Source organism: Cantharellus anzutake (genome assembly GCF_015039405.1).
Source record: "Cantharellus anzutake strain C23 chromosome Unknown EI90scaffold_2, whole genome shotgun sequence".
NCBI classification, from domain to species: domain Eukaryota; kingdom Fungi; phylum Basidiomycota; class Agaricomycetes; order Cantharellales; family Hydnaceae; genus Cantharellus; species Cantharellus anzutake.
The window spans coordinates 2229371-2242279 of NW_024066952.1; the positions used below are offsets into that span (position 1 = coordinate 2229371).

General features: G+C 48.3%; 2 protein-coding genes across 2 annotated transcripts; both read right to left on the minus strand.

The window, feature by feature from the left end:
• Nucleotides 1-939: 939 nt before the first annotated feature.
• On the minus strand, nt 940-1422 carry EI90DRAFT_2884160 (uncharacterized protein; the record flags this gene model as incomplete). Its single annotated transcript, XM_039053945.1, has 1 exon — nt 940-1422. A coding segment is annotated over one exon (483 nt), but the record flags the coding sequence as incomplete, so codon positions are not given.
• Nucleotides 1423-4439: 3017 nt separating this feature from the next.
• EI90DRAFT_3115739 (uncharacterized protein) lies at nt 4440-5936 on the minus strand (the record flags this gene model as incomplete). The annotated part of the gene is made up of 5 exons (XM_039062821.1): nt 4440-4891; nt 4956-5132; nt 5191-5347; nt 5401-5511; nt 5574-5936. 5 exons carry the CDS (start codon nt 5934-5936, stop codon nt 4440-4442), a joined length of 1260 nt encoding a protein of 419 aa, XP_038923643.1.
• Between the last annotated feature and the right edge of the window lie 6973 nt (nt 5937-12909).

The window sequence follows — 12909 nt, forward strand, 5'->3', positions numbered from 1 at the left end:
CCCAACTAGGAATGAGGGAGAATAGCGGAATTGAATAGGACAATGCAATAGTTGCAAGGTCCGAGGTAAGTCCGGAAAGTCCGAACCCGGAAGTTAAACTCCGGAATATTGGCAAAGGCAATTAAATGGAATGAGCTAACCAATACAATGGGTATAAGCGGAGGTGGGGTCAAAGTCCGAGGTCGGAGCTAAGACCGGAGGTTCCGGAGACGGAGACGTGAACGGGATTCCGGAGCGGAGGTCCGGAGTCGGGAGCATAGGTTTTGTGTACTCGTCTGGAAGGTGTCGAGATTGGGGTCGGACCCGGAATGTTCCAGAGTCGGACCGAAGGTGGTGTCCGAGCCGGAGGTGGGATAACCTCTTGGGAGTCGGCAAGGAGAAGGTGACGGAAGGGAAGTAGGGCTCTGGAAGTCGGAGTTCGGAGTTCCAGGAGCCCGGAGCGGAGGTCGGGATTGTATGGATATGACAGGTTAAACATTAGCCGACTGAATATTACCGACGAGTTGGGTCGCGGGGTTAGCGGAAAGGCAGGCGATAACCCAGAAACGGAAAGGAGGGATAGGCCCAAAGGTGGGCTCTGCAGGGCAGGCGAGTGTATTGCCCAGCGGAGGCGGGAGTGCGCTAGCGGACGTCGGAGCTGTCCGGAAGTCTTCGGGGCTCCGTACTTAGGGAGGCATAGGTAATAAATTGAAAGGAGGAGGTGGTGACCATCGAGGGGTACCAAGGGGATTGCGGAATATGGGAGCTCCGAGGTTTAGTGAGGAAGGAGCGGAGGTAGACCGGAGGGATCGGAGGGACCGGAAGTCGATGGCCGGGGATGGATATGACAGAGTCTTCCCATGAATCATTATGATTGATCATAAATTTGGATTCTTGGTAGGTATGGCAATGACAGGTGTGGGCATAATGGTGTAATTACATGTTACCCTTAACTTCAAAGTGATATGAAAGCATCACATGCACAAGAAAATCATGATTGGCTGGATGCATATGACTTAGCTGTGAAGCATAGCCTCCAAACCAAGCATTCAACTGCTCTGCAGCCTCTGTATTGAAAGCACACTGAAACCGAGCTTGTTGACTATTTCCATCTTGAATAGGAAGAACCAAATTTGGGTCATCTTTGACTTGAGGGGTTGGATTGCAATATTTCTGGCATGTAGGGTCATTGTGGTGGTTCCTGAAATGGAAAGCATCAACCAGAAAACGGGATGTTTGAAACCATCTGTGATGCTGTCCTTGGCTCATCAGTGTAGCCAGGATTCTACATGCCTTATCAATCACAATGTATGATGGCCAGGAGTCTGGATCTGGAAAGACTTCTTCAAGTGTATGAAGAATATTGGTTGGGCTTTCAGACACCATATATTTAGTCCAAGCCACAATACAACCACATGGATGGGTGAGAGTTTCAAGGCAATATACATGTCTATATTGCCATGTGTGCTGCCCACATGGAGTGGATCGGGATGATGCACTTGGAGATGGTGCCTCACCATCACGATGATGATGTGGAATGACTTGCTCGGGATCCTCTGGAGCAGGTAGGGCTTGCTGAGCAATGCGATGAGCATTCATAACCCATTCCTCTGTTGGGGATGAAACTCCAAGAAGGCCTTGTCCTTGTTGGTTCCATATGACCCTGCAATATGCTCCATATGACTCCTTATCATGTGTTCTAGAGAATGCCTCCCAGCATTGTTGATGGTCAGGGAGACTACAAGCACCAGAGTTCAAGGGGGCTGTTACACGTGGATTCTGACAAGAGACTATGCCACATAAATGGCCCCTACTCCTTTCATGTTCTGCACAGAGTTTCTTTGAGTGAAAATTAAGTGGAAGGTTAGGGCATTTAGGCATTGCACAAAGGCGATGTCCCATGCAAATGCCATCCACCACAATCATATCAACCTCCTGATCATCATTAAATGTCACTTGCTGGTTGGAAGGAGTTAGCAAGGGAAAGTAAAAATAGTAAGTAGATCACATACTGCAGTTCCATCTTGCAGGGATCAGTATGGGTGGAAGCACTGAGCACACCGATGAGCAAGTGCACCTTGGATTGTCTTGACAGCTCCAGGGAAAATTTTTTCTTGCATCTTTGAAGCCAAAGCTGTGATGCTTGTGTGTGATGGAAGAACAAGCTCATGATTGGTAGCTTTGCACAACTTGAGGGACTCTGTCATATCCATACATACCCAATCCCGACCCGACTTCCGGACCTCCTCCTTCCCTGCCTCCGGAGTCCTACCCTACCGCTGCCTGTTCCGATACTCACCTTCGGTCCTGGCAACACACCTCCTTTTACCTCCCATGCCACCTCTACTCCTCCTTCCCTCTCCTCCCTATCTCCATCTGCTCCGATACTCACCTCGGACTGAACACCGCCCCTCTCGCCACCCTCCTACTACTCCTCCTCCTCCTACTCCACTCCTCCTTCACAACACCTCCACCCTTCCATCACCCTCCTACGCTTCCCCCATCCACTCCGATACTCACCTTCGGACCTGACAACTCTCCTTTCTGCCACTCCTTCTCTCTTACCTTTCTCCTCTCTCCTCCCTTGGGTACTCTTCTGCTGACCTCCTGCCAAGTTACGACCTTCCACTGCTGTCCCATACTTCGTACTCGGGCACCACTCGTACCTTTGCTCCGAGCCTCCATCATAGTCCCTACCTCGGACTTTGACTCCACCTTGGTCTTAGTCCATTGCATTGGTGACCTCATACTACGTAAACACCATTGCCAATATTCCTCAGACTTTCAACCCCGCCTCTGTAACCTCTGTAAGCTCCGCAACCTCTGAGCTTCGCAGATTGCCTTCGGCACTTTCGCTGCTTGTAATGTATCTCTCGCGTTTTCCCCTCACCCCTATTTGGACTACTGCTTCTTCCCATTCTAGCCAGTTAGTCATCATCCCCACTTCTCCTCATCCTCCTGCCCCTCTGGGCCTCGCCCTCCCTACCTCCTTTTGGACGTATCACAGGTCCTGCCTTATGACCTTCGGTACCGCTCCGCTTCTGTCTACCCTTTGTTCCCGTTCGGACATCTTCATTCCGATTTGGATCCCCTTTGTTTCCTTGTGCTTTGCCCCCTCCATTATATATATCGGCGCTTGTACATACTCGTTTTGGCTCAGTCCGAAATCGACCTGAAATGCCCCCTAGAGACTTCCTGCTCGCCTACTGTGAAATTAAGGACCAAATGGACAAACAGCAATGGCACAGCACTCCGCTTGAGTCGCTGAGGCCAAGGTCCCTCCACACTAAGTCTCCGATTCCACTCCGGAGTCATCTGAATCCGCGACACATCTCTAACAGACTCATGTAAGACAAACAACTTCCATGCATGCTTTGGAAGGAGGGAAATCTTATCCTTCCCCTATCGCTGTGAATAGAATGATGCAAAGCCCTCAGATGACATATGTGCAGTATAACGTAGATTGGGCTGGGTTTGAGCAACTTGCCAATTAATCCAGATATTACCTCCAATGCGGAGATAAGCTGCATCAGGATTAAAAATATTGGTAAGTTTCCCATTGATAGAAGTGCGATAGCGATCTGGAAAGTGAGATGTATTGCAAGACTAGCAGTTTCCCTGTGCAAACTGGCCAATGTAGACACCATTATCCTCCAAAATCCATATATCCACACATTGTCTAGTTTGCTTCAACCATCCACCACACACTTGGCAGTCAAAATAACTGGGTCCTAACAGGGTTGGTTGTGAATGAATGAGGTGTGGGTCTGAAAGGAATTCATGTGAAAGCCCAAGTCCATTTGCAGCTTCAAGGATAAGATAGTTCTGGGTCTTTTGGTCCAGTTGAGGAAGGGCAAGTGAGTCCTGGGAGAATAGGTGGGCACTGAGATGACGTATCCATGAAGATGGAAAGTTGGGATTAAGGGTCGCTTGGGATTGGAGATAATGGTGACGGAGATATTCCCCATTGCGCAGGATGAAAATAAGAATAACAGCCATAGCATAGCCCATGATCCTTGGAGTTGCTGAGGTGAATGTCTCTGCGAGGCCCATTGCAGTTGAAGCATACACCATAGGCAGGAAACACAGGAGTACAAAGACATTGAAAACATTCCTCAATTTGAAAGGTAGGTACACATTGGATTTCCTAATGTTACAATCATTCTGCTCAAAAATTTGATTGAGAAATGACAAACTGAGAATTACTTATTCTGGTTTGGCTCCACCCCATTTGCCTTGAGATACTTGAGATATGTGATGATTTCTTGGAGGCTATGAACCTTTGTCTCAGAGTTTGGATCATCATATGCATACTTGAGGTCCTTGACTGGTTCATTGTCCCACACTGATTCAAGACGATGTGCCCAAGGGTTGTTCTGGAACTCCATGTAGGTACTGTAGATGATAAGATGGCGAGCAACAGTACTGTCACTACAGGAAGTCACAGCGATACAGAGCTCTCAGAGAGGGACAGCCTTTCCATGTCCAGGAAAGGAAGCAGGGATAATTGGAACAGATTGAGTGAACTCCTTCACAATTGCTAGTGTCTCATAAATGCTGCGAGCTGTTGTACGGTGAGAGTCCTTCAAAGCATTGAATTGGGCTTGCTTCTCTGTAGTTTGCTGCACCTTCCAGAGGTTACTGAGTTCCCCAAGGGAAGCCTTTCCAATTGTGGCAGAAGGGGCTGGTTCAGTAGGTGGTGTATATGGGATAGTGGGATTCATTGGATTGGGGTGAGGAATAGAGGGGCCAAGCTGAGTAGTTTGGGTAAGAGTGGATGTTGAGTTATAAATGTAAATAATCCTTTGATGTTCATGAAGAATATGGATACGATATGTCCTGCAAGAGTCACTCTCAACTTTTCCAAGTTGAATAGTGTCTTCGCCATCCAGGTATGAGATACGAGATTCATCTGAGTAAATCATTGGGAAAAAAATGAACCTTTGGGTTTATGACAGCTAGAGATAGAAACTCACTTGTAATCCGATCAGTACCTAGATACTCCTGGGCAGTGGAAAGAATATCCTGCATCAAGACACTCCATCCATCCACTTCAACCTGAGTGGATGGCCAAGCGGCATGGCTATAGGGGGAAATTACATTGTTCCATGGAGATGACCCAGGACCAATGAATTGGATTGTAACTTTCAATCCTAATAATGGGAGAGTTAATTCCTGGATAATGGGAGCATTTATTAACATTTAACATACCACTCAAAAGCTGAATAGTATCTTGTTCTTTGTTATCTTCGTCCTGTTGGTTTCTGTCTTCATCAACATCCTCATCACTGCTGGGGATATCGAACTCTTCAAAGTCACCAGTTGCATCATCTCTGCTTTCAGTGTCCACTGCACTTGGAGCAGTATCCTGTAATAATAAGGGTTTACTCTCAGGTATGTATTAAGTAAGTTAAAACTTACCGAAATTTGAAGAGTTGATTTGGACTTTGCTGATTCAGACATGGAGTCAGAAATTGCAGTGACTCCCTCAGCAAAGTGTGTTTGCTGAGTAGCACCCTTCCCTTTCGAATCCTATCCGAAAGGGTTGGGAGTTGATTTTTTAAAGTTATTTTTGCAAAGAAAAATTGGCTCACATCTTGTTTTGCCCTCTTTCTTCCTGCTTTAGCTGCCTGGACTGTAGAGGAAGGTGCAGTAGGGACTTTTGGTTCTGGGCTTGCAGCCCGTTTGCGAGTTCGACCTGGAGGGGCAATGGAGGGGCCCGGTGCCGGGTCATTATCATTATCACCTTCAGCCACAGTCCCAGTCCCAGTCTTAGCAGCTGCAGAGGTCTTCTTAGTGTTTTGTCGCTTAGAGCCACTAGCCAAGGTTGAATCCTGGGCCTTCTTCTGGCTGCCTGAGGCTGGGGAGGGTTTAGGGGCTTGAGGAGCCCCTTTGTCACGAATCCTGGTGCTCCTACACTGCCCAGTCTCTGATTGTTGACCAAAAGGGTGAGCCATGAGAGGTGATTGATATTCAAGCTCAAATAAAGCACAGTAGGGTGCAGTGATAGTTGTGTGAGTGTGAGGTGGTAGCAAGTGCGAAAGTTTAACACAGCCACATGATGTCACATGACAGTTCATAAGCGCTTGTGACATCTCATGCATATTCATGCATGCTCATGACCCATCATACATGTTCATGGAGCATCATGAATGTCCATGATGCATCATGGAACATTATAGGATTTTACATGATGAGGAAAGGTCAAAATAAACATATGACACTCCATGACCCATCATGACCACTCATGAACCTCCATGAGGCATCATGTCAAATTGTGTCACCAGCCGTCATGAACCTTGTCAGCACATGACGGTTCATGACGGTTCATGACAATTTGTCACGGACTGTCATGAAATCCAAATTTTTGAATGTAAAAAATGTCTGATTCAATTCAATTGTCATGACATGTCATGAGGGGTCATGAAATTTTGTGATATGTCATGACTCCTCATGATTTTGTGATGCAGGATTACACTTTTGGAGAGTACCTCCTCAAACCAGGCTGGTTGGAGGAGGGTCAGCCCTTCGTTGTCATCTTTCCCTTTCAGGTGGTCAGCATGATGGGAGAGTGCATCCGGTTTTCCCATGAGCTTCCCAGGGCGATGGACAAGGGTGAAGTGGAAGCGGGAGAGGAAGAGGGACCATCAGGCCTGGTGGCGATTTAGCCTCTGGGCCATCTGGAAGTACCCCAGGTTGCGGTGATCGGTGTAGACCTCGACCTTCTCTTCAGCGCCCTCTAGGAAGTGTCACCATTCCTCAAGGGCTCAGACGATCACGAGCATCTCTTTGTCATACACTTTGTAGTTATGTTCCATGTCCATAAAGCTCTTGGACATGAATGCTACCGGGTGGAACTCCCCATCGGGTTGAAGCTGGGAGAGGACCGCACCGGTTGCGAAGTTGGAGGCATCGCATTCGAGTTTGAAGCAGCCAGAGTCAGAGGGGAAGGAGAGAACTGGGGCAGTGGTGACAGCTTCTTTGAGGGTATGGAAAGCGTCATCTTCATCCGTGCCCCAGTTCCAGGTTTGGGCCTTTCGGGTCAGCTTGTTGTCAGGGCACATACCCTGACTTAGCCTGGACCCGGACCCGCGTCCGGACCCGCTCCACTTCCCGCGCACTTCCTGCGCCGCATGCTCCGTGCGCCGCATGATCCGACCCCGGATCCCACCTCATGTGACTTCCGGGTATCCCCGGAAGTTTTCGCCATATTGGGGCCACTGTGGGAAAGTGAGAAGTTAACCTTCTTCTCACTTTCTTACCCACAGTAGGCAAGTGTATCTACTTGCCCCTTTGTTTATATCACTTTCTTACCCACAGTAGCTCTTTGCCTTGAGACTAGGCTGTTACGGGTTGGGCTGTGGGCTATAGAGAGAGGGGTCATGGGGACCCAGGGTCCGTCCCCTGACACTTGTGGAGCGGGTGTGCCTTCTCAGAGAAGTCTTTGATGAACCGGCAATAGAAGTTCACAATCCCCAGGAAGGACTGCACTTCCTTCACTTTGGTTGGGGTTGGCCAGTCAAGGACTCCACGGACCTTTACGGGGTCCATGGCAATGCTACCCTCCGAGATGACGAGGCCGAGGTACTCGATCTGGGTCTGCTTGAACTTGCATTTTTCTGGCTTCAGGAAGAGCCTCCTCTTTTGCAGCGTCTCCAGGACATCTCGGACGACCTTCCGATGCTCCTCCAGGGTGGCTGTGAAGATGAGAATGTCATCCATGTAGCAGATAACGACTTCCCGGTCAATGAAATCCCTAAGGATGTCATTCATCATAGTTTGGAAAGTCGCAGGGGAGTTACACAGCCCAAAGAACATTACCATAGGTTCGAACAGCCCTCAGTTGGTCGCAAATGCTGCCTTCCACTCGTCCCCATCTTTGATCCGGACATTGTTAAACCCCCAGCGCAAGTCCAGGACGGAGAAGTATTTGGCATTCCGGAGGTGGGCGAGGACGTCCGAGATGAGTGGGAGTGGGTACGAGTTCTTCACGGTGATCTCGTTCAGCTTCCAGTAGTCCTGTACCAGGCATTGAAGGAGAGAATGAAGGAAGGTCAGTTGGGAGGTTCAAACGAGACCACCACCAAGCTGTTCCCTGGTTCTTTAGTTAGGATGGGGAAGTGTACTAGTGTTGTTTATTGTGAATATAGTGCCAATCCAAGTGTTTTGGCTAATTCTATTTTTATGGGTTAGTTTTAAAGTTCCTGGGAATTGAATTACAGATAAACCGAGCCCTGCGGAGCTGTTTCTTTATTGGAATTTATTAATTTGTCTAGGTGTAATTCTGTGTAGCGTTGTTTAATTTGGTTTTAAATTTGAATTTAATCTTCTACTTGGTGAAGTTTCAAAGATTCTATTCAGTTAATGAATTTGGATTGTGTCTGGAGTGTCCCTTGGGTTTATTTTATTTTTGTCTTATTTTATTGCTTGTTTTAACAGTAGCAAGATAACTGTTTTGTGTTTACACTTTGAAATCTGGAGTGTTAACCAGCTCTCCTGTTGAAATATCTACTTAATATTTCTCTCCTTAATTGCTGCCTTTTACTACAGTGGCAATCTTAACTGTATATCACTTTGTCGCACTGGAGTGACAACCAGAAATGCTTGAGAAAAATAATACTCTATTTTCTTACTTCTCTAAGGGGGGCAAAAAGTCGCAGAAAGGGTCTCCCTTTTATACTCCTTGGGTCGCCTTCCTTTTTCACGCTCTACCTTCTATTTACAGGATTTATTTACAGTGTATTTTTCTCAGACTGAATAAAAATGAAAATTTCATGCTATAGTTCTACTGCGCTTTTGCTGTGCTGAACTGCGGTCAGACTGCGCCTAGAATTCTTATTGTCCTCCCTCGCCTAAGCTATTTTAATGGTTAATTGGAACTTGGCTGTGCTGCATTTGCCACAGTTACCTATTTCAAATTCCCTATATATACCATTAAATTTGCTATGACTCGATGATTCTGAATTCAAACTTCGCATTACTATGCGTACGGCTGTGCTGAGACCTTCAGCTGATTTATTCCATTTTTATTTAGTGACATTTAGTTAAAATGAGACTGAAATGGTAAATGAGTGAATTATTCAGGTTTAGAACTGAAAGAAAAAGTTGCTAGTAGTCAAGAATTACTCAAACGAATGTGTTATAGCTCTCCACTTCATTAGAATATCGTTCCCTAAAATTCCCACCATGGTCCGTCGTAGTTTAGTGGTTTTCGTGAATTTCGTTCATATTCCCTAATTCCCCTTTGTATTATCACATCCTAATCCTCCATATGTATTGTTCGTTGTTATAGTAGGTCGTCCTTGAAGATTTCATATTTTTATGTATTTTATTTAGGACTCTGGACCTCTTGAAGCTGTTTTCCTGCGCATTTTCAGGTTTCTAACTTCATGTCCCTATATCTCATTCATTTCTGGATGTTTTCTCACGTTCTTGGTATCATAAATTTTCATTTATTCCCACCTTTCCAATGGTACTAAGGTTGTGTCCTATTTCCTGGTATTTGTTGAGTTAGCGAAAGTTCGCGCGCACATTCGGTAATCACGTGTGTCATTCCCATAGTCGTTCGTATGTGGGCGCCGTTTCCGTTTAATTGTTCGGGATTTATGATATGCATGGGTGTTTATTTCTTTCATATGGGCTTCTGTGATTTATTTCAGATTTTTCCCTCATGATCTAAGGTTGTTTTGCACTTTCCGTGCTTTGTTTTGACCGGGCTCTTCCTTATTTGGACGGAAATTGGTCTTCGCGATCTGCCGAAGTGCGGATCTCGGTTCCGATGGCCGGTTCCCTGTGCATCGCCACCCTCACGTGTCATTACACATGATGCGGATTTCTATATTCCCGTCATGGGTATAACTTCACAACGGCTGGACTGTTTGGGCTGAAAATTGGCATAACTATAGTTCCCCATTTTTAATAATTTCCGTGTAAATTTCGTTGTATGTTTTAATTATGGATCCTACGCAACCATCGTCTTTTCCCTAAGCTCGGACTTTTGATGTCACTAATCCCGTTATTGGATATCTCATTAACGCATGATCCTTTTATTATGAAAATTTGGGAGGAGTAAGATTGGATCCCTTCCTTTCTAATGGGCTATCAAGCTTGTCTCGGTCGTTACTGGTTAATCTTCGTGCTTCCCTTTTAGGTATTGTCCTCGTTTTTTTTTTGCAGGAGTTTTAGTCATATCTCCGTTGTTTATGAGTAGTTTCCCCTGTAATTACTCTCATTGGGTCCGTTTGGTGGACATCTATATTTCCTATTATAAACACGACTTTGAATTTTGCATTAGTTCCTGAGGAATCCTTGTTCTGTGGTACTTCCATCCTTGGCTACGTGTGCGGACGTGGGAAAGTAGTTTCCATGGAGGTTCTCTGATTGTTTTTATAGTCAAATCTTGGTCGATTGTCCTAATTCTTGGTTTAATATTTGCTATAAATTCCCCCGAGAATTCCGTCTCGTTGATGGTAAGCTTGAAGTATTTTTGCTATTTTTCTTTCTTTCGATTTATCGTGTGTAGTCATAATAATTCGTAAAAATTCGTGTCCTTCTATTTTCTCATATCTACTTGTCATATGAGGTTGTGTGATTTATCTGGCATATTTCCATAATGGGTTTCCATAGTGTGGCCGTTATTTCTCCTACAGCGTAGTGATCCGTCCTTCTTCTTGACAAAGAAGACTGGTGCACCCATCGGAGACTTAGACGGTTGTATCTGCCTGTTCTGCAGGTTCTCATGCAGGAACTCATCCAGTTCTTTCTGCTCCGGGCACGAGAGGGGGAAGGTCTTCCCCCTGGGCAGTTTGGCATCTGGTACCAGGTCTATAGCGTGATCCCAGGGCTTCCGGGGGGTAACTGGTCGAAGGCGTCTTTCGAGAACATGTCCCGGAAGTCCTGGTAATGCTCTGGTACCAGCATCTCGAACGATGCGGGTTCTGCGTCCGGGTCATGGGCCTCCTGGGCCATCCGCTGAGAGGGGGTGGTGGTGGCCCTTAGGTCGTGTCCCCAGCCAGGGGGAATGATTGCAGCGTAGATCCCATCCCCTGGCTCTAGTACAGGGTCCTGGTCGTCTCGTGCTCGCGGCTGTCTACAGGCGGACGGGCAATGGGACATGACAACTTTCTGTCATGCCCAGTCTACCTCTGGGTTGTGGTGTAGCAGCCACGAGTGCCCTATGATGAGGGACTGTCGTCCCAGGTTTGCAACCGTGAAGCGGGCGTGCTCTGTGTGCCGCCCAAACGTCAGGAGGGCTTCCAACTCTTCAGTTATGGCTCCATTCTCGTTTGGGGTTCTGTCAACGTTACGGACGAGAATGGGTTGCGGGAGAGGGGTTGTCTCGAGCTTGTGCTTCCGGACGAACTCAGGGCTTATGAACTTCCCGGTGGCTCCTGAATCTAGGAGGGCTGATACTGACACTGACGCAAGGGAGGTCAGGGCGGTTAGTTTCACCGTAAGGTTGAGGGATCTGGGGGATTGCTTGGAGAGGACATAGATGGCTGGTGGGGATACTGCCACTTCGGGTGCCGTCTCTATGGTTCTCTTACTCTCACGGGTTGAGGATGCGTTTTTTCTCCTCTTCTTTGCAATAACTCGGTGAAGCTTTGGCATTGGCGTTGACTCATGCGTGCTGCGGTATTTACACGAGCTATCTTCTACGGGCACCCAGGACGCATCCCTCACTGGTCGCCTTCCTGAAAATCCCCCTGAGCCTCCGTTTCTGGCTCTGTCCCTTCCGTCTCTGGCTCTTCAGTCAGCTGGCTCTTCAGCCCTTCCATCAACGCCTGAAGGTCCTCAGGGTGGAGACGTCGCACCCGGCGGACTCTGGGGTGCGGGCAGTCTCGTAGGATGTGCCCCTGGGTGTTACAGTTGTAGCACCGTCTCTGGTCAGTCCTTGAGTGGTCGAGGTCCATTGGTTGGGGCCCGTCCCTGTCGTGGGGCGGGCTACTGGGGTGGAGGGTGGAGGCAGTGGTGCAAGTCGTGGGGGCCCAGGCGTGGGTCATGCCTGAGGTGGGGTCACAATCGACGAGGGTCGAGTTGGTGGGAGTGTGGGTTTGGGTGGGAACACGCGCAGTTGAGTAGCCTGGAATCGTTGCCACTGGTTGTCTAGGAGCATGGCTTCATGCTTCCACTCGGCCCAGGTAGTGGGCATGGGATGGAGCCGGTATATGCTCTCCCAGAGGCGGGAGTTAATCGCCTGCTCGAAGCGGTCGACTAGTCCTACATCACCCAGCCTTGAGGCAGGTCCCAATATCTTGAACTCCTGGATCACTTTATCCACGGAGTCACTTCCCTGGCGGATGGCTGCCAGCTTCTGTCTGGCTGTGGCCTCCCGGTTCGGGTCCTGGAACATGGCATCGAGTTCTGTGTTGAACTCATCCATGGTGAGGGGGAGCCGGCCGTCAGCAGCGTGATCGTGCGTTGCGTGGCCCATGCCCCTGCGGGTCCTCCTTTCATGTAAGACAACACGAAAAGGATCTGGGAGAGGGCGGTGGGGAACTCAGCTGCGTGAACGTGGAAATAAATCCCGCACTCAGCCTTAAAACGGTCGAGGTCCTCGCTAGTTCCTGAGAAGGGAGTGGGGGGGTGACCTTAGGTGGTTTGGGTCTGGGTGCAGGTGCGGGGGCGGGTGCCAGTGCAGGTGCGGGTGGGGGTGGTTGCGGGCCTGGCTCTCCACAATGGCTTGGAGCTCTTGGAAGCGAGCCGGCAGTTCTTCATACTGCTCTTCTGACACCATGGCTGGGGAGGCAGGGGAGATGGGGGAGGCGGGGGAGATGAGGTTGAAACCTTCTTCTGCTGTCAGGGACACGTCTGGGGTAGAGGGGTCCGGATGTATCACCTGGCAGAAGGGCCCTCACGGGGTGCGAACTGGGCATGCATGCTGGCAGGTCTGGGAAGGGACAGCAGTCCCTGGCCACTTAGACTGAAGTG